Source organism: Pygocentrus nattereri, chromosome 24 (genome assembly GCF_015220715.1).
Source record: "Pygocentrus nattereri isolate fPygNat1 chromosome 24, fPygNat1.pri, whole genome shotgun sequence".
Classification (NCBI taxonomy): domain Eukaryota; kingdom Metazoa; phylum Chordata; class Actinopteri; order Characiformes; family Serrasalmidae; genus Pygocentrus; species Pygocentrus nattereri.
The window spans coordinates 24983035-25005980 of NC_051234.1; the positions used below are offsets into that span (position 1 = coordinate 24983035).

At 39.1% G+C, this 22946-nt stretch overlaps 1 protein-coding gene across 6 annotated transcripts in view; it reads right to left on the reverse strand.

The window, feature by feature from the left end:
- pde7a (phosphodiesterase 7A) overlaps positions 1-22946 on the reverse strand; it is a 51790-nt gene that overhangs the window by 3728 nt on the left and 25116 nt on the right. For 2 of the 6 annotated variants that reach the window (XM_017716790.2, XM_017716813.2), the window contains exons 2-12: positions 12774-12834; positions 9879-9911; positions 9236-9325; positions 7814-7965; positions 5243-5306; positions 4701-4796; positions 3509-3609; positions 3280-3411; positions 2362-2453; positions 1825-1969; positions 1511-1607 (exon numbers count right to left, since the gene is read on the reverse strand). In XM_017716790.2, the coding sequence (XP_017572279.1) occupies positions 1511-1607; positions 1825-1969; positions 2362-2453; positions 3280-3411; positions 3509-3609; positions 4701-4796; positions 5243-5306; positions 7814-7965; positions 9236-9325; positions 9879-9911; positions 12774-12834 (1063 nt within the window). The remainder of the gene's footprint in view (positions 1-1510; positions 1608-1824; positions 1970-2361; positions 2454-3279; positions 3412-3508; positions 3610-4700; positions 4797-5242; positions 5307-7813; positions 7966-9235; positions 9326-9878; positions 9912-12773; positions 12835-22946) is intronic. The other 4 variants (XM_017716804.2, XM_037534201.1, XM_017716798.2 and 1 more) reach the window with 2 other exon arrangements.

The following is a 22946-nucleotide window of genomic DNA, read 5'->3' on the forward strand; positions in this document are numbered from 1 at the left end:
CACTGATTGTGCAAGTTCTCCTAATTAGAAAGATGAGAGAGGTCTGTAATTTTCATCATAGGTACACTTCTACTATGAGCGACAAAATGAGAAAAAAATAAATCCAGGAAATCACATTGTAGGATTTTTAAAGAATTTATTTGTAAATTATGGTGGAAAATAAATATTTGGTCAATAACAAAAGTTCAACTCAATACTTCCATGGTATTCATGGAGCCACTCCTTTGTTGCCCAAGCGGTGTGTTTGGGATCATTGTCATGCCGGAAGACCCAGCCACGTTTCAGCTTCAATGCTCTCACTGATGGAAGGAGATTTTGGCTTAAAATCTCACGATACATGGCCCCATTCTTCCCTTAACACGGATCAGTCGTCATGTCCCCTTTGCAGAAAAACAGTCCCAAAGCATGATGTTTCCACCCCCATGCTTCACAGTAGGTATGGTGTTCTTCTTCCTCCAAACACGATGAGTTAAGTTTTTACCAAAAAGTTCTATTTTGGTTTCATCTGACCACGTGATATTCTGCCAATCCTCTTCTGGATCATCCATATGCTCTCTGGCAAACTTCAGACAGGCCTGGACATGTACTGACTTAAGCAGGGGGACACACCTGGCACTGCAGGATTCGAGTCCCTCTCGGCATAGTGTGTTACTGATGGTAGTCTTTGTTACTTTGGTCCCAGCTCTCTGCAGGTCATTCATCAGGTCCCTCTGTGTAGTTCTGGGATTTTTGTTCACCGTTCTCATGATCATGTTGACCCCACAGGATTAGATCTTGCGTGGGGCCCCAGATCGAGGGAGATTATCAATGGTCTTGTGTGTCTTCCATTTTCTTACAATTGCTCCCACAGTTGATTTATTCACACCAACCTGCTTGCCTGTTGTAGATTCACTCTTCCCAGCCTGGTGCAGGTCTACAATTTTTGTCCTGGTGTCCTTTGACAGCTCTTTGGTCTTGGCCATGGTTGAGTTTGGAGTCTGACTGTTTGAGGCTGTAGACAGGTGTCTTTAAGGTCAAACAGGTGCCATTAATACAGATAATGAGTGGAGGACAGCAGAGCTTCTTACAGGTCTGTGAGAGCCAGAAATCTTGCTTGTTTGTGGGTGACCAAATACTTATTTTCCACCATAATTTACAAATAAATTCTTTAAAAATCCTACAATGTGATTTCCTGGATTTATTTTTTTCTCATTTTGTCTCTCATAGTTGAAGTGTACCTATGATGAAAATTACAGGCCTCTCTCATCTTTCTAAGTAGAAGAACTTGCACAATCAGTGGCTGACTAAATACTTTTTTGCCCCACTGTACATTCTGATGAATCCTATTATGTCTACTCAAATAGCTATAACATACAGCACTGCTTTCAAATGGAAAAAAGTATTTAGGGTCAAATTTGAAAATGTGATTAATTGCAATTAACCACACAAAACAATGTGATTAATCACTACTAATTAGTACTACTTTTTGACAGCCCTAATGTTTCCCATTGTCTTAGTAAGTATAACATACCTTGGTGGAAGAACTCCTCTGTCACCTTTTCACTCCACTGTTTACTGAGCTCCCACGGCCTACACGGGTTACAAATATCAGCACACTTCAGGGCCATCTGCACACAGAGAGATCACACACAGACACACACAGTTATTACTGTTTTGAAACTTGTTTATTAAAGCTGAGATGTTTGCAACTGTTGCAGCTGATTTTCAAATGAATTGCAGGACGCTTCACTTATTATTACACAACTCAAGTGTAATTTGTTTAATGTAGGTTTCAAACCGTGCTGCTCTGTCCTGTCAGTCAGAATCCTGTGGGTGCCTCCTCACCTGTAAGACGAAGTGACGATGCGAGGCGTTCCCCAGACACAGGTCCTCCTGGTCAAGGTGTGTCCTGAACTTGGACAGGTATTCATTCTGCCTGCTGATATCTGTGGCCAAAATCAGAGAGCCCAGCTGCCTCTCCATGTTCAAACTGACAAGAGGAAAAAGGAAAACTTTATTAACCAACTTAAATGTGAAAATGCTATTGACACAGTGAAAGTTGGAACACTAGAAGTGAGCAGGAGTGCAGGGATGTCTCCAACATGACAATGATTCCCAATTTTTGATTCAGCAATTCAAATTTCACCATATTGACTGTTTTGGCACAAATTAAAAATGAATGCTGTTTATACAGAATATGTATTCGCACAGTAGAATATGAGTAAAACGATACATGATGTATTTATTAGATTGGCCCTAATAGGCCTAATTTTAACTCATTGTAACAATCCAAAATCAGTGAAGATGATTTATTTGGATCTTCAGATCTATATTTCATTCGTTTTTACACACCTGAACTTGAAAGCATTTTGTGATACACACCTGTCCTCTGCAGGAAGATGAGAGAAGAGCTCGGTTTCTCGGAGCAAACCCACTGCAGACCTCCAGTGGTGGTTCTCCAGAACTGAGGTATTCTGCACAGTCAAACACAGCCAATTAGATAGTGCTGGTTTGAAATTTGGATAAATATGCTGAAAAATCAAATGTTCACTATTTTCCCCCCTCAGCCCAAGTAAAGTTGATCACTCAAGTGATAACTGACCTGAAGTTTGCACAGTTGGTACAAGGCTAATAAAGCCTTCAAAGTAATGAAAGCTTACACCCCAAAAATGTAAACTGTGCTAACCGCCTGTCTAAATCAACATGCACCTACTTCAGAGTTAACCACAAATAGACTTGGTTATTTGGCTCCTGACACTGTATGATATACATTGCTGTGCAAGAGTCAGAGATCCTTCAGTTATTTACTGTCCAGTCAAAACAGATATTATGTAGAAGCTCTTAATTTTTCAGGAAATATTTCTGAGGACATTAAAAGAGGAAGAATGGAAGCTATAATAAAAAGTGGACACAGAAAATACTGAAAAGGTGTATATTTAGTCTACAAAGCATCTATGCAATTTTCTTTTAAGTATACGTTTTCTGCTTTTTCACCTCATGCTTAAAAATGAATAACTTGTACATTTTGACGAAACAGATAAAGTGGTCTCTCACTTTTTGCGCAGTGCTGTATTACCTTCTAAAACATGGAAACTGGAACTGTGGAAAAGCTAAATGATACTATTTTTGGTTATATAACAATTTTCCCATTTTTACAGGCAACATGATAAACAGCGTCAAAAACCTGTGAGTGAGTCTATTTAAGATCTTCCTGATTGACTACATATGGCACAAGGGGGGAAATTTAATAAATTCGATGATTTAGTAAACAACCTCTAAAAATAAGAGTGCTGCTCTCACCCTGTACAAAGCGGCTAGGTAATGGTTGGTTTTGATGAGGAAAGGTTGATTGACCCCTGGGTGGTCCAGATCATGAGTGACCGCTGCCAGAAGGCCCAAGAGTATATCACAGGAAGTGAGGGATTTGGCAAGCTACAGAGTAAACACAAACAAAAGACACAGAGTAAGATCAGGTGAACAGCTCTGTAAAGTCATCCTTGGGGAGAGTTGGTTTCTCCTGCAATCGTACCTTGGGCTCTTTCAGGTAACAGTGCATCGCCTGGGTCACGTCCGCAGCGTGGACTGAATTATGGTAAGGATTATGATTGTGGTAGTCCTCTTGAACCAGAACTGAAAACAATAAAACATACAGCAAGATCAATTCAGGAAAAAAAAATCTGACTCTTTTGCTTGGCAACCAGAGAACACTGACTAATGCAATTAGCCTCTTCCTCAGCTTTAGTCATGCTGTATAACTGATATGGTATAACAATCAGAAGAGACAATCCCCCAAGATCATTCACCAGTTACCAAGAAACATACTTTCCAATCATCAATTGAAAAAAAAATATCTATATATTTTTCCACTTACACCAGATGTAGTCAAGACATGCTTAGAGTCCAAATTCTTTAAGTTTTGCACTGGACATATGGGGCTAACAAACATTACAAGTGTTTGGTCACCTGGATCTCATCTGAAAATGCATCCCCAAATGTTCCCTCACCTTTCATTTGGCTCTTCATTGAGGTTGTGCAGACTTAACCGTTTGGATTTAGGCCACAGTATGACTTACTGTGAACTATAAAATGGACCAAAATTCACTGCGTAGCTGACTGCAACAGTCAAACATTTTAGACATCAGGTGTTGCACCAAATTTCAATTCCCTTGCAGAATCTAACTCTTCTTCAGTACAGGGACTTCACCGAGGTACATGGACACTAGATTACTATCACATTTGTTGCTCCTATTTAGACTTTTATTTAGAATTTTAAAATTGGCAGATCTGCACACAAATTTCATTTGTCTAAAACAGCTGTCCACTGCGTCCAGCTACGCAGTTGTTTTTTTTTTTATGGTTCATAGAAAGTCAGACTGTGTCCTAAACCACATCAAGTCTAAGCAATATTAATGAAGACCTAAATGTTATCTGAGCTGGTTAGACAAGTACTAGGGATGTATTTGTGGAAAAAAAAAACTGGGTGACTATTGACTTCTATTGTTTGTTAGCAATGTTAGTCTCATATCTCCAGCATTAAACTGAAAAACTAAATTATTCTTGGCATGTCTTGTCTGATCTACCACATCTGGGGTAAATGGAAAATGATAGAAATTTGATTTTTCACAGCAGCATTCCTTTAACCTTAGTGATGGACTAATGTATGCTGGAAAACGTTTACATTGGAACTTGTGCAGTCTCAGATCATATGTACAATGACTCACCTAAAAAGCGATGCACTTTAACCATGTCTAACTGGAAGAGCTCAATTAAGCCATAATGACTCAGCAGATATAACGTCAAGGTGACAAGACTGTTTCCTGAAGACAGAGAGAACACGTTTCATGAGAATTAAAAACTGGGCTACTTATCATTCGCATATAATACAGTTCTTACATTAACGCTAAATCTTTACATTAAATCTTTATGTTTAATTTAAATCATATTAACATCACATGAGAAGTTGGAGACTGAAAATAACAGCAACATTTATTGAAAATGAATATAAATTTAACAAAACATACATCCATCATTCGGTAAGGTCTCACAGTAAAATTCAAATGCATTATCTGGCCAGCAGATGGCAGCGCCGACCACAACTCCAGCAGCAAATATTGGTCACGCTCAGTGCACTGCAACTCTTATGAGGGGAATACCAGCACCATGCATGGAACACACACTCACTCTCACTCTCTCTCTCTCTCTCACTTGCTCACTCTGGCGTGACAGACCTGAATGCTCTTCAAAGACACTTTAAAGCATTTACCATTCGTCAGCCTGTCGAAGAGGAAAATGTCAAAATTCCAGCTTCCAACCTTTTCCAACATGCACTGCAAAAGATACAAGAGGCGAATTAAAACACCTATAAAATACAAGACACAGAAAACTAGAAGACATAATATATCTAAATAACTATCAACATACGGCACTGTGCAAAACAGAGTGACTCCCCTCTCCCTCCCACTACATCCATTTCATTTCTAAAATTCCAAATGCTGTCGAGTTACTCATTTTTCTGCATCAGGAAAAAACAAATCACTACCAATCAAACTTTTTCAGTATTTAGTGTCCACCGTTTTTCTTTTATTACAGCTTCCATTCTTTTCAGGAGACTTGCACTCAGTTTGAAGAAATCTGCAGGAACATTTTCCCACATCTCCAAAGTTCACTTGGTTTTTCACATTTTCTGGCTTATCACAATCCAAATAATTCCAATGGTTTTTTTTTTTCACCCACTTATTTTACTTTGACCTTCTACTTCCTTATACAAGTAAAATATCTTGTATCTAATCTCCTGAAATATCTTCTGGATAACGAATAAGAAAATGGTCATTCTGATGGGAAATTACACAAACGAAGGATGAATTTTACACAGTACTGCACTTCTGGAACACACTGTAAACATAGTGGAGAAAATGTGCTAATATGCATAAGAAATAGCAACACAAGCCAACACAATATAATCACTTATTTTACATACACACAAAATGCATGGAGCTACAAATGTTGCTTCATACCTCATACATTTAGGCTGTTGTCAGTAGTAACTGTACTTTTATTTATCTGGTACTTTAGACTTGTTCACTATTCCTAGAAGTTGTTTCAACCAAATTAATGTTTGATGCTGGAAAAAAAAAAAAAGTTAAAACTTCAGCCCACACAGTGCTGCACACAGGATGTAGGACTGCTCAGCGTTATCTTTTAAAATGCAAAGCATCACTTCCCATAAGCTAACGGTCATCGGCTTTGCGTGAAATTTACATTACAGATAAGGAACATGTAAGAGTCAATGGTATAATGACATTTCAGTGTTATCTTGAAGGACACTACAAAGGTTAATCAAGGTTATTACAAAAGTGATAATGGGCTAGAGCTCACAGTTTAACAACATCAGTCCACTAAAAAAAAGTCTACCTTACGATGGTTCCCTTAATAAACCTTCAACATTACACTAAAATTAAGAACTATCCAGGTTTTCCTAATCTCAGATTTTGGTTTTCATGCTTATTCAGTAGAAAAGTCCAAAACAATTGCTTCTGTTCGAAAAACTTGTTTTTCTAGCTAGAGAATGGGAGAGAGCCTACTGTGTATAAAATTTAGCCTCAATGACGTTTCCTGCTTGTGCGCTTGAGCTGGCACACGCAGGGAATGGATAAAGCAGTCACCACAAAATATATTATCGACTGAGATATATAGAAATGAATCATTGGTGCATTCCTAAGCTCTATATATATATATATATATATATATATATATATATATATATATATATATATATATATATATATATATATATATATATATATATATATATATACACACACACACACACACACACACACACACACACACACACACACACACACACACACATTATATATATATATAGCTTAGGAATGCACCAATTATTCATTTCTATGGCCAACGGCTGATTATCATCAGCCCTTCATTAAACTCTAAGCTCACACTGTGTGAGGTAAATGATCACATGAAACAAATTTGCTCACATATTTGCTCTTTAGTTTAGTTACAGCGCACCAGCAAACTGGAAAACTTTATAGGAAACTCTAAAGCTCTGCCTGCCAGTATCACTCTTTATCACTCATTTTTATCTTTTCATTTCTAACCACCTCCGCTCAGCCTGCACCCATTTTATCTGATTAATTCTTTTAGTGATTTTTTTTTTGTTTTGTTGAGTGATCTAATTTGTTAAGATTTTTAGCTTATTGTACCTTATTGTCCATTGTAACGGAGGTAAACATTTACAGTGGTTTGATGTGAAATCTTCCATTGTGAATGACTGATTTCTTTACAGTGGTGGTGATAGAAACCAGGGGTCACAATGTCTACAATGTCCATTTTATTTACTAATGACGAGTACCAATATGACGAGTGAACTCACTTCTAGCGGTGAAAAGAAAAAAAAAAAAAAAAAAAGCTACCTATTTACGCACTATGCAAGTTGCTTCCATAAATGGATTTTAAAAATAGGTCCAGTGCCAAAAGCTTCTCAAAACTACCATAAAACAATGTCTTGGTTATCAGGAAATGTATTACAACCATTTTGTACAGTAATTGATTTGTAGCTTTTAGAGGCATTAAGGCTTTAGACGTCTGGTTCCCATCACCACGTTTCACATACAGCACTCGGAATGACCTTTACCATTTGTTCTTGTAGAAACTTGTTCTACCAAAACAGGGCTATGTGGCAAAAAAGCTAATAAAAGGCTTTCTGATGGCTTTTCTTCAAGAGTTTTAAATATGAATTATCAACAAATCAATGCTGATTTTATTCAGAAAGGAAATGTAATCCAAGTTTAATCAACACTGAACACACCTTGGCTTGGCCGCAGTAGTCCTCGTCCAGAATGTGGAGGGGGTTGAGGTGTGGTGCTCCCCGGAGAAAGCGCGAGGACAGCAGGTGCCGCTGGAAACTGAAAAGCCTGCGGATCCTCCGGGCTGGAATCGATCCTGCCGACTCAGCACGGGCTGGACACACAGGAAAGGACAGTCATGAAATCTCCATGGCACACACACAAACAGCATGACTTTTTAGGAGTGCAAAACAAAAAATAGAGTTCATACTGATCTCCTAATGCAGTTACATCAGGCTGAGATTTGCTTAACTGCTATCCACAACCTGTTAAATCTATGAGTAGCTTTTAGCCGTTGAACTACAAAAACCTGGTCCTATGTAACTTTCTCTCATTCCAGGTTGACAGAGAGCCAGTGATGAAAACCTTTTATGGCAAATAACTGTGGCTGCCTGAAGTTCTTAGTGGATTAAAGAGAACGTGAAAGGTGATTGATTAACAGTGCATTCTCATGCAGACAGAAATGTGCTCGCCAGTGCCAGACTGCTGACGCAGCGAGCCTCTCTCAACCTCCGTTGCCAGGGCACTATAGTTAAAACTCCTGCTCGCTGTGTGCCTGCTGGGGCCACGCTTGGCTGGAGTGTCCAGGCCGGAATGGTCCAGACTAGTGAGGAGAAAGGCCTTTACAATATGACAGCGGCTATACGACAGCAGCTTGGTGAGTGAATTCAGCTTTGTGGGTAAATTAAAACAGTGGACAGCAGTTCATCATATGTGAAATAGCATCCTTAAAACAATACCCTAGAGCTTACTGCAATGGTTCTCAAACCGAGAGAGGTCACACAGTCGTATGCTAAAGCCCGAATAACCCCTGGTCAATTGGCATGTTTTGTCGGCTTTACATGTGAAAATAAGTTAGCACATCTAGTCTTGGCCTTACACGCTCTGCCCACACAGAATCGGAGCATCGGAAATCTTTCATACACTATACGGTATAGTAGGTTGTAGGGTGCTTACACAGACAGGGGACTGAACCCCAGTCTCCATTTTTGTTGCTTTTCAGTTTTTGATATAATTTGAAAATACCCATACTACCCTACTAACCCTAAGCCTATATATTATATTTCATGTGTATATGTGTATACACACACACACACACACACACACACACACACACACACACACACACACACACACACTAGATTGGCTGCTGTTACCAAGCATTGTGTGTTGTGATTTCTAGCCAACTATACTACAAAGCACACACACATCTTGCTTTGTTCAGAATAACAAGCAAATAAAAGAGTTGCAAATGTTTTCATACAATTTCCACGTATACAATCAAAACAAATAACTTTTGTTGATGATCTGCAACGGCATGTACTGTGCATGGCTATGTATGACTGAGTATTGAAGACTGAAGCATTCTTTACGGTGGTACTTACAGTGCAAGGTCCGGAAATCAACACCCAGGTACGGGTGCGAGCCTCTTCGTTCAGGTTCAAAGCCTACCTGGCTCCTCACTCTCACATCTCCTAGAAGGCATCAACACAAAGGCCCTCAAGAGATTTGTTAGCATACACAACTAGCAACTTTTTTTTTGACCCAAGGAGCAGGGCCAGAGCCTGGCAATGAAGATACAGAAGGCACACAGAAACACATGCACACACAGCCAAAACAAGGAGGAGGGGGGCTCGGGGGCAGAGGGAAGTGAGCATGCAGCTCCATGCCGGGAAGAGAAGGCATTAGTATTCAGACTGCCATGAGCGAGGTGGACACGGGAAAGAAAGACAAGCTTGTGCCTCAGTCCAGGTCAGAATGGAGAGGAAATCAGAGGGACTTCAATGAGGCTGGCCAAAGCTCTCAAGTCACATCTGTTAATTCTCATTCAATAGGCCTTTTCATGAGACTGTGTGTTGGGGAGGGGAGGGGAAAAATACTGCATAGACTTCTACTGAGTAATGGCAGCCTCCAACATGTCAGTCACTACTGATTGGTGTAAATGTGCAGTAAATAAGTGAATAAATAAATAAACTCAAATAATAAATAAATCAATAAAGACAGCCTCCCACCAGTACATTTACTTACTTGAAAACAGCTGTTTGAATATTACACAAGCCCCTATCAAAATACCAAAACTGTGAATTACAATTACATAAAAACACTATCGAAAAAAAGAAAATCAGTCAAACAAAGACAGACATGAGTGTAAAAAACAGCATTCAAAGTTTTGACAGAATGTAAAAAAGTGTAGTAGCACAACGTCACGCATGCAAACAGGAAGTACCACACATTAAAAACCAGACTGAAGCTCCTTGGACATGCAGTAGGAGGGAAGCTGCTGAGGTGGAGAAGCAAAGGGGAGGAGGCACATCCCGATTACGGCACCAAAGCAGCAACTTTGTTCTCCAGCCGCCCATTGTGGGCCCTTTTCGTTAGCAGTGGGACCCAAATGCTACGCTACGGCTCTGACTGCCTCCTTGAGGATAAATCTATGAGGTGCTGTCATTTTGTAGCCATTAGCACCATGATGTGTCCCGGCTCTAAGCAATTTTTCTCTATGGGAAAAACCAATGCCATTTTTGAAAATCTCATTTCACACTTTGTGGATAATTGTCACTGTTACGTTTTGTTCTATGAATGTTTTTGACCAGAACATCACTGCAATTTCAATAAGATTGCTAAGTAGCCAAAATACATTAGTACACACTTGCTACATACAAACTAACACTCATGCTAAAGCTGGCCTAAACAGTATTTTACAGGCTTTGAATATTTCCTCTCAAAATCTCATAGTTAACAATCGTTTTAAGCACATTCACTACTGCATTTCAAAATATGCCCAGTAGGGGGAAATAATGTACTATCAATGGGCTCAAGCACTGCAGTTGCTATAGAATCCTCGATTTGTGACGTAGCCATCACATACAGCTTTTATGAATCACTTATATCACCTGTATATTGTTTATCACCATCACAGTTTTAGATTTAGTTTGTTTAAGTAATAGTTGTTTTATTTATCGAGATATTTTATCCGGTTAGCTTGCCTTTTTTTTTTTTTTTTTTTTTTTTTGATTCTTTGTTGATTTTTTTTTTTTTAATAGAAAGCAACAGTGAGGGGGACATACAGCCCAAGTTGAGCTCAGTCACTTTACACAGAGTGTGGTACAGGACTGAGGAGCTCTGGACAGTCTCAACACGATGAGGACCACCCTGGATAAAGCTCAGCAGGTACCTCGTTTGGCTGGTGCAGCTGATAATGCAGTGTAATTTAGGTTATAATTTACGTGGCTTGAAAAAGCCACCAAGCTTTTAAATACAGTTGAGCACTATGATAATGTTTATCGCTGTGGTAAATTACGGCACCATATGCTTTTCTAAGCATATTGATGATATCGTCAGTACTTCTACAACACTAACCACCTGCATGTTTCAATACAAAGTGAGCGTTATTAGTCTTGTTTCATTTGATATAGTGCCGGGCAGTATAATAAATGTCAGATAAAAATGATTTTTCATATATTTTTTAAATGAGGCAATATTGGCTCTTTTTCGTTGGCTTCAACTCATCCGAGGTCAGAAAAAAGAATTAAACACCGTCACATTGTGCGTCATAGTAATTTCTTGCACTACTGAGACATTTTCACCACAACTTCCAAATACTTTACAGGGTATTTCATCATAATTCATTGACATCATAATAATTTTGGCATCCTCAACCAAATATGCAAACCATCAGGCTGAGTCAAATGTGATAGTCATGTGCTGTGGCAGTGACTGGCTACAATCTGAGAAGCAGCCTATGACTGAACGAATGAAAGCACAGGAGCCTTAACTTGCTTATAGCAAGTATATAACAATGTTCAGATACTGACAGCATAATGATCTTGTAATAAGAGCATCTGATGACAGAGTCAATGTGCACATGCGACAAAATGAGCAGGTTTTGTGGCATCTTTGCTTACCGCAGGGGACGACACCGCAGCACATTCATTTTTCCCCATAGACAAAAATTGCTCTTTTGTTTATTCTTACAAAAAGACTTTTATTGCTCACTGATTATAATCAAAATATCAGTCAGAGTTAGGTCACTGATTTTAGCTACATGCCTTGGGGAGGATGGTTTATCAAACATTTTAAAAAGTTCATTACACCTTTACACAGCCTACAAAATGGTAGTTCAACAGTAATGTTTATACAGCTGCGGATTACAGCTCATAAATTCAGGCAGCAAGGCAGAAACAGAAGAAGTGAAGACTGTGGAAATGCAAATCACTTTGATCTGCGCAACAACTGTTTCTTCATCATCTGAACCAAGGGGTTCAATTTAGATATGAAACACTATAGCATTGAGCACATGCTAAGCCTAATGCTGGAGAATCCCCAGTAACAAAGGCTGGGATTAATCATTGGCCAGAAAATCAGTCCACTGTATTCTGTTGGGCTTAGCATAGCTGTGGCAATGTGTAACATGAACAATATGAGGTCCAATGAAGACATACTGCAAATAGCATCCCATTTAAATACTCTATAAAACTGGCCTTGAAATAATCATATTAAGAAGAAACGGCATTTCTAGATGCACAGTCTGCAACTCTACTTGCCATCACGACAAGTCTGCACGTGTTTTCCTATTTGACACTACACAGATTTGGATCCATCACCATTGCACCATTCTTAGAGGTCAAAAGGGCACTTAAAATCTGGAGAGGTTCCAGGTTGTAGTGGGTGGTATCAATGTTAATCAAATCCATGCTAATCAAATCACATAAAATTTCAGGAAAAGGCGAAGTACTTCTAACGAATACTAACGAGATTAACAAAGACTGTGATTGACAGAGTGGCTTCTTTAACAATGTGCATTGTTCAAGTGGTTTAGTGTAAAAAGGGCCTACTCAGTTATATGAGCTATTACGTACTGTGTACAGTGCTGTGTTTAGGGTGATGTTTGTGTTCATGTGTTTCAATAAAGAAGATGCTTACCTAGCATACGAATGTAAAGAGCAGTTTGATCAGAACTGTCATAGGAGATTGCGCCGCGTCTCTGTGGAATAAGAAGATTGGGTCAATGTTTAGATCAAACTCAGACAGACAACACACTTAATGACAAATCCATTAGAGATTAAACCCTATTAGACAACAGGAATGCAGTAAAATGCCCTCCACTGAAAAAAAAAAAAAAAAAATAGGCAAAAAAGATTAAATAGGTCAATGAAATGTGATGGTGTTTCTTTTATTTTTCACTCGGGCAGTGCAGATGTGTTCAAACAGTCTGAGCTACAGCAGACCAACAGCGAAACACTCAAACATGACCCACTGCAGCTGAATTGCCTACAGCCTTTTGCTTACATGCTTTTTTAGAATAAAGTGATTTACTGAGTATTATTTATGATTCTCATTATCTCAATATCTTCTGGTAACTCGTCACCTCTCATTCTGAAAGTTGTTAAAGTGTAAAACCCTGCTGTGCTTCATGGCTGTTTCTTCTCTATATAATGAACACTAAAGACACTTGCATGCACTCACAAACTTCAGACAACTAGAAATGAGCTCTAAAGCTACGGCCGCATGCTTTAGGTAATTTTAAAATGAAATTACATCATTTAGCTGAGTCACTCCGGAATTCGGCTTTAGCTGCACTTGGAGCATCACAAGGTAGTATATTTTTCATAATTGTCAACTTCTTATGTATAAAAACGTTCCATTGAATAGAAAACTATATTGGCATAGTTGAATAAGTGGAGTTCGGTACTTGTAAGCGACGTACAGTGAAGCTCAAACACCGTTCTCCTTCAAATATAAATCCCGCATTTGCAAAAGTGCACACAAAAACAGGCCAATTCAAAATTCCTAAACTGTTACGCAACAGTCTTGAGTCATTAATATTTACGGTACCAACATGTACATGCACCATCCCACGTTCTAGCTCAGCTGGAACGACAACAACGAGCAACAGCAAAGAAAAGGGAGGCTACGTGAAGATATGTACCATTACAGGCTGTGAAGGTGATACCGGTACTTTTCATTTCCTTTCCAAGGAACAGAAATGTCAACAGCTCTGGCTGATGTTTATCTTTAAATGCTTCCTATTCACCAGCTTCTTAATTGAATGTGCCGTTCTACCTAAACGCTACAGCTTATACAGACACCAAAATGTAACCGTCACCATTTAAGGTGGAATGGAAAAAATCACAAAAAAATCTGGAGAAAAGCAAACCAATCTGAGTAGGTGAATGTGATCCCCCACATCTGCAACAGGATCCCAGACAACTTTAAGACAAAGACGCTCTGCACACTTGACTCTGGACAGTTTCTTAAACCTTGGACAACATCAGGGAGACTTTGCTCAGCGTGCGACACTAAAGAGAATGAAGAGACAGGCAATTGATGGTTGAAGCAAGACTGCCTTAAATTGGAAATTTCAACTTTCATTTATTTTGTGCTCTTGAGATCAAAAGCAAGTAGATAGTATAGGTAACGTTAACTGCTAGCAAGTTCCAAGTAACCAGCATAACTAACTAAACAGTATGACATGCTAGCTTATTTACACAGAGGTTTTATTTTTCTACAGATGTCTATATGGGCCCACCAAAAAATAGAATATTTGTGGGCTCTCGAGTGACACAACCGTCTAAGCATTGGCCTCACCATCAGGAGATCACGAATTCAATCCCAGGTGATGCTACAGCCAACCGTAAGTGGAGTCCAAGAGAGCACAATTGGCCTCGCTCTCTGGGTGGATAGGCTGCCCCCCTTTTCTCCCAACTCAACACAATGCTAGTCAGTGCAGGCGTCTGACGTGGTTGGCGCTTTCCTCTGAGTGTGTGCAGCAGTCTAATGACGTTGCATGAGCAGCGGTTCGAAAAGATGCAGCAGCGCTTCACAGGTCTCAGAGGAAGCCTGTGTTGGCCTTCACTGTGCTATTGGGGGAGGCCTAACTAATGGGTGGAATTGGAGAAAAAAAAAAGAACAGATTGACCATGGGACTGTAAACGGGCATGTAAAAGCACATCTGGGCATTTTACATCTCAACCAAAGTCCCATAACTTCTATGTACTCATCAGAGAACAATTTCAAATGCTAAATAAATGCATTCTATGGCACTTTCAAATATTGTTTAGCAAGTTGTTTAAAATGAAATTAATCCTCAGGTTCTCTCAGTTCTCTTTCCCAAAATGATAATTATCTCCTTTGAAGCATTGCCGGCATTTTTGCACTAATACAAAGGCAAAAATGTAACAGCAAATTATTTAGAAAAGAACCTTTTGTTTTGGTTTTCAGCCAAGTGTGTGGTCAGTTTCAGTTAAGAATTTTCTTTCAGTGCCTCACTGATAGTCAGCTTCCCAGATAAGGATTAAGCCTAGTCTTGGACAATTTTTCCTCTCAACTGAGAATCTCCATTTAGAATGCTGAGCGCACTAGGACGAGACTTAATCCCTGTCCAAGAAACTGTCCTAAATGTATAAGTTGCACGATTAAGTGCAGTATCACAATACTATCACACAACACTGTACTATGACAAAACATTACAAAGAGCATCATCATTGTTTACTGGATTTTGACTGTCTGCATCAATATTTGTCAAAAGTTAAATTAAATTACTGAGTAAGTGGCCTCATCCAGCTTGTTTTAAAGAGAGAAATAATGAGATCTCTGAACATTCATCACAATGAGTTTAAAACAAACGCAGACTGGGTTTTATACCTTTTGTTGAATGTTTCTAGAAGCAGAAGGTCAAACCACATATGTGACCTAAGAACAATAACATGAGCAACACGCTGACAAAAGACCACAGATCGATCAATCCTCCTATACATGCTGAGCACTCAGTCAATGATGGACTGGGGACGTAAACAAAAGGCCGATGTTTTACTAAAGTATCTCTAAGGCGCCGTTCATTGGAGTGATAGCATGTGTGTCTTTCTCACATGATTGTACTCCCATAGATTAGGTGTTTGTTTAACAGTCTGGGGTTGGCAAGTCACCCAGCCACTGATCCAGCCTTCACCATGTGTACACACATACACGTTTGTTTTTATCCAGTGTCACCTGTTAGGGTTACACATATGTCCCTTACAGAGACCATCATCATTTTTCAGGAGACAAAGATAATCCACTGACATGAAGCTCAAACACTCCTAACAACCATCCAAACTTGGTAGACCACTAAACCTACCACCAGGTTTAATCAGATAAACCGTGCTTAAAGCTTTCATCTTGGAGATAGAGGAGAAAAATTGAGCTCCACTTTTGCTTCAGATCTGAAAAAAATCCAAACGATTCTCTCCATCCTTTCACTGTGAGAAGACAACAACACTATGGGTCTGAAAGGATGTACAGATGTCAGACGTGCAGAAGCAGCTACTGAGAACAGAAAAAACTGCATATCAAAACAAAGAAGCTCCTGGTGTTCTCAGAAAAATGGACTGACCACCCAAGAGTCCAGACCTTAACATCACTTTCTTGGATTGTGAGGAGCAGAAAATACAACCAACTTCAAAGGCTGAACTTTGGAAACGTGGAAAAATATCCCTGCAGATTTCTTTGGAAAAACTGAAAGCAAGTCTCCTGAAAAGAAGTAGGAAGTAATAAAGGCAAAGTGTGGACACACTAAACACTGAAAAATTATATTATATTTGGTTGTATAGCTTATTTGTTAAACATAAATTTGTCAAATACATTATACATATGTAAGGATGTCTGAGCAATAATAATCCTGTGTGTATATATATATATATATATATATATATATATATATATATATATGGATGCAATAATTTTAATAATCTATGCATAATTCTTCACCTCACTAAGTACACAAGGTGCTTTTAAATAAGCACTTTATAAAACTCAGGCCACTGTGGTCCTTTTGGTTAGATCTGTTTTTCTGGAAAATGTACAACCCCAATTCCAGTGAAGTTGAGACGTTGTGTAAAACAAATAAAAACAGAAGACGATGAATTGCAAATCCTTTTCAACCTATATTCAATTGAATACACTACAAAGACAAGATATTTAAATGTTCAAAAGGATAAACTTTGTTTTTTGCAAATATTCACTCATTTTGAATTTGATGCCTGCAACACCAAAGAACTCCAAAGAAGTTGGGACGGGGCAACAAAAGACTGGGAAAGTTGAGGAATGCTCCAAAAACACCTGTTTGAAACATTTCACAGGTGAACAGGTTAATTGGAAACAGGCGAGTGTCATGATTGGGTATAAAGGGAGCATCCCTGAAAGGCTCTGTCGTTCACAAGCAAGGATGGGGCGAGGTTCACCACTTAGTGAACAACTGCGTGAGCAAATAGTCCAACAGTTTAAGGACAACGTTTCTCAACGTGCAATTGCAAGGAATTTAGGTATTTCATCATCTACAGTCCATATTATCATCAAAAGATTCAGAGAATCTGGAGAAATCTCTTCAAGTAAGTGGCAAGGCACAAAACCAATATTGAATGCCCGTGACCTTCGATCCCTCAGGCGGCACTGCATTAAAAACCGACATCATTCTGTAACGGATATTCCCACATGGGCTCAGGAACACTTCAGAAAACCACTGTCAGTGAACACAGTTCGTCGCTCCATCAAGTGCAAGTTAAAACTCTGCCATGCAAAGCGAAAGCCAGATATCAACACCACCCAGAAACGCTGCCGGCTTCTCTGGGCCCGAGCTCATCTGAGATGGACTAACGCAAAGTGGAAAAGTGCCCTGTGGTCTGACGAGTCCACATTTCAAATTGTTTTTGGAAATCATGGACGTCGTGTCCTCCGGGCCAAAGAGGAAAAGGACTGTCCGGATTGTTATCAGCGCAAAGTTCAAAAGCCAGCATCTCTGATGGTGTGGGGGTGTGTTAGTGCCCATGGCATGGGTAACTTGCACATCTGTGAAGGCACCATTAATGCTGAAAGGTACATACAGGTTTTGGAGCAACATATGCTGCCATCCAAGCAACGTCTTTCAGGGACATCCCTGCTTATGGCAGCAAGACATTGCCAAGCCACATTCTGCATGTGTTACAACAGCGTGGCTTCGTAGTAAAAGAGTGCGGGTACTAGACTGGCCTGCCTGCAGTCCAGACCTGTCTCTCATTGAAAATGCATGGCGCATTATGAAGCACAAAATACGACAACGGAGACCCCGGACTGTTGAGCAACTGAAGTTGTACATCAAGTAAGAATGGGAAAGAATTCCACCTACAAAGCTTCAACAATTAGCGTCCTCAGTTCCCAAACGGAGTGTTAAAAGGAAAGGTGATGTAACACAGTGGTAAACATGCCCCTGTCCCAACTTCTTTGGAACGTGTTGCAGGCATCAAATTCAAAATGAGTGAATATTTGCAAAAAACATTAAAGTTGATCCATTTGAACATTAAATATCTTGTCTTTGTAGTGTATTCTTTTAAATGTAGGTTGAAAAGGATTTGCAAATCATCGTATTCTGTTTTCATTTGTGTTACACAACGTCCCAACTTCATTGGAATTGGGGTTGTATGAAAACAAACAAGCACAACACACGCAGCACCTTTAACCCAACAGAAGCAGACTGACCGCTGAATTAAACATGCCTCATCTCTCCCATTTAATCTGCTCGCCACTTTCTTGCTCTACTACACTGAGCCATTCAGTGATTAACGCCAGAACAGCAACTCACACCTCCACTGATGAAGCGCACAGAGCACGCGACAGGCCCAGTGCGCGTGTGAGAGAGAGAGAACTGTTTCTGAACAGTCCCACTGAGCACTGAACACACAGCTAGCAATAGCTCAAGAGCCTGTCATTTTAAAAACAGCGCTGCAAAAAGACGCCCGGAGAGTGTTACGAAAGGGCTGAGTTACAAAATCATGAGAGACAGAGGGAGAGATGATTCTCATACTATTCCATTGCCTTTGTCCCACTTAAAAAACACACACACACACACACACACACACGCATTTCTACTGATACCAAACAGGCCGATCGATCTGCTTTGTGAATATTCAGATATGTCATTGGTAACTTTGACCACATCAATGATGCAGTGGTATCAGGATGGAATGTGACCAGGGCTGACATCACAGTGACATTGCAGTAATCACACGTCTCGTGTCTTTTTCTCGAAGATAAAAACACAAGTATGGCATGGTAGGCTTAAACAATAAACAGTGCTATCAGGGTATACCCACTAAGCTTTCAAAAATTTAAACCACTATTTTCAATAACATTAAAAATGTTGTGGGTACACGAATAAAATGAGTCTATTATGATACTACTAATATACAACTTCACAGATTTTCACTAATGTCCAGAGGGATGAAAAGAACTGTAGATGGTTCCGTAATAGAACACTGAGAAAAAACAAAACAAAACAAAAAAAAAAAAAACAGGCAAAATACCTCGTATCTGAAACATGCCGTTTAATTTTGAGTAAACTTCTGAAACCAAGAATTTACTAAACTGATAATTATAACATTATTATTGTATTATTATATTATCATTTAACAATTTCTTTATATACCCCAAAAATCTCTATTCTAGTGTCTTGCTTATTTTAATCTTCACTGCATAAACTATTACTGAATAAAATTACTATTAATGCAACGAGTGATTCCAAACTTTTGAACACCAGTACATATAAAAGATCTTAGATGTTTTCAGACTCTCAAAGTTTCATAGAAGCATTTCTAACATATACAAAGGAAAACAATAGACACATTAGCAATGATGGGGTGAAAAATAAAATGTATGAAAAGATAAATACAAACACAAAAAAACCCTAATAACATTTTAGATTTAATGTATTAATGTGGAATTTTACTCTCTTGGTTTTTAGATTATGACTCCTTTAAGATCCGGTTCTTATTGCTTTTCCTTTAACTGTTAACACGTTCTTGCAAGTCTCTCTGGATAAGACCATCTGCCAAATGACAAAAGGGAAACGTTTCTGTCATTTCAAATCTGTTAACAGCGCAAAAACAAGAGGGAAATAACCCTCTAAACTAGTACGAAACCTCTCTGCATGGCGACGGAGGAAAGGAAATGAGGATGGATCTCTGAATCGCTCAGAGCTCAAGACTGGGCTTGTCTTGTGCTGGCTTACCTCTCCGTCTACAAATCACACACACAGTCACACTCTCTCCCGCGCTCACACACACTCCTTAGTACAGCGTGTAGATGGCTGGCCGTGGTGTCCCCAGATGGCATACAATTCAGCGTTTGACGTCAATGGACTGAACCAATTTGCATACTTGATTTTTAGCCATTATCAATCCTCCTCTCGCTCCAGGCTTCTCTCGAATAAAATTACAAAACACTTTGAAGCAGTACATCTTTTTTCTGTAGAGGAAAAAAAGCCCTGAAAATATAGCATGACTTTAACATAATGTGACAATATTGCGCAAAATAAATATACAATCTTACACTGCATTGATTTTATCTTATACTGGGGATAGATGGCATGGCAAAAATGTAATATTGCAAAATGTAGACTGTGTGTTACAATATTCTGTTTCTGTGAGATCTGTTTATATGTGGGACAGAAAAAGAAAGTCAAGCACGCACACACACACACAAACACACACACCCACCCACCCCATACATATAACTTAAAATAATTGGAAATCCAGTATTCTAGAAACACTATATGCAATAAGCTCAAGTATACGTAAACACACACACACACACACACACACACACACCCCTATAACTTAAAATAATTGGATATCCAGTATTCTAGAAACACCACATACATGAGCTTATTGTATATAAACACACACACACACACACACACACACACACACACACACACACACACACACACACACACACACACCTTAAAATAAAACCCAGTATTCTATAAACACTATATGCAATAAGCTCATGTACACACACACCCACACACCATCTATATAACTTTAAAAAAAACTGGAAAATTTACAGAATACAACTGAGCAAAGAAAATGGGTGTTGAAATGCTTTACTGGAATTAAATGACATTCAGGTTAATCTGGCAAGTGCTGAAAAAGCTGAGCTGAACCTGATATTGGATGACTGTAATGCCTTATTGCCTAAATAATTGTGATAATGCTGACATATCCACCATGCTGCCCACCAGTATCCAGGAATGCACATTAAGGTCATATTTAGACCAATTATAGAGAGCCTATAAACAACAACCAGTGTACTGTAAATACACAAACTATATAGTAACAAGTTGATGTTTGGATATCAGTCCAATAGCTTGATTTGTCCTTCTAAAATAGTTTAATTATTTTCCTTTTTATTCATTTCTTTCCCTTTTTTTAACAGTTTTGCTGGTTTCAATCACAATATTGTGAGACATATTGGAAAAATGTCTTCCAAATATTATGAGGTTATATTTTTGCCCTCACCCTTGACATATGACATAAAAGTTACCAGAAGTAGGCCAGAAGCTTTAACGTCGTTTCCAGTCTGAGAGGCCCCTGGTCTGTTTGCGACTCTAGTTAATTACCAGTGGAAAAGATAAACCCTAAAAAATTGCTTGCCAAAGATAAACAGCGAGGTGTGTCCACTGCCTGCCAACACAAACCCAACACCCTGCAATAACCTCATGTGACATCTGACATCAGTGCCTGCAACCGCCAGACTTCAACTGACGAGCAAAGCGTGCATTGAGTCAGCCGCAATTCGCATGGCGTTATTTCGCCATCAACGAGCGCAGTGTTTACACACATCCCTTGGCGTTGGGTGGGTGAGTAATTTCTAGCAGGGGGTGTTGAGAAGAGCATGGCCCATATGGCCTCTGCTCCAGGCTGGCATGGGTACGAGTACGCAAGGAAGGCAGGAGTAGACCAGAGAGAGTCCGACGTTAGCACAAAAACACAAACGCTCTCAGCAGGGCTTGGACACCAACTGATGAGGACGCACCTGTGACTTTCAGAGCGTTGGCTGGTGACTCAGAAAAAAAAAAAAAATCCCTTTCTCAACACTACAAAACAGATAAATCACAGTGTATGCAACACCAGATCACATAATACAGAGTGATATATCATACATACAGATCATATCAGCACTGGTGATTTTTTTATTTTAGCAGTACTGATAGCAAAAACGGCCAAATGCAACATACGATCTTCAATAGGTTTTATAAGCTAAACTGGTTACCATTTACAAAACTGTATAACATTGTGTGCTCCACGTTCTAGAGAAGAAAGCAAAGTGGTTCAACTGAAATTATTGGTCAGTTAAAGATTCTTTTAGTATAGAGTGCACGTAATTAGGAAGCATGGTCCCATTAACTTTACTCATGAAAATTTAAATACCATTTGGTACTGAAAAATGTATAATTTCATCAATATCACCCAGCACTAGTTACGTTGAACAGCTTTGAATACAAGCAGGACATTTCCTAGACTGTAAAAACAACTTAAGAGTTAACAAAAAAAAAAAAAAAACTTAAAAATGTGTGAAATAAATAAATGAACAAACAGACAAGCTGAGGAAAGAAGCAAACATGAGTCACAGTGACTGACACACAGAACGCTACAAAAGGGAAGCATGACTACAACCATTTATAAAGTACATGGGGAATTTCAGCACTGCTTTGAGGGCTCTATTTGAACAAGTTAACCCAACGCGATTTTGCAGACCCACATGCCAATTGCTACACAACATTTGGATGTGAAGCATGTTGGAGGCTGTTGTGAAGAAACAGAGTAAGGCAAAGAGGGCTTCCAACAACACGCCAGAGCCAGCAGCCAATCCAGAGACACCCTATCACGAGAGGATCAGTCAAGGCCCATGGAGAGGCTGTTCAAACACAAAACCTTCATATGCTTCATCATGGCTACACACAGATAATTACATAAAGTAAAAACTCATCACCGTCTCTACTGTTAAACTGCTGAGATAAGGGCTGAACGATTTGGGGAAAACACATAATTGTGACTTAAATGCAATTTTTTATTTCATATAAATTTAGTTTTAGGCCCTTTTCTCCCCTCAAAAAGACCACCCTGATTTTTTGGGGCTTAAGTGCAGACTGCCAGTTCACAAGCTCTGTGTTTTTGGGAAAATTTCCCAGCTTAAAACTTGATGTACTGATAATTAACTATTGATTATAGTGCATTATTTACAAGTGCAACTCTTGCGATTTGAAAAGTGCAATATCAATATAAAATCAATTAATCATTTAATCAG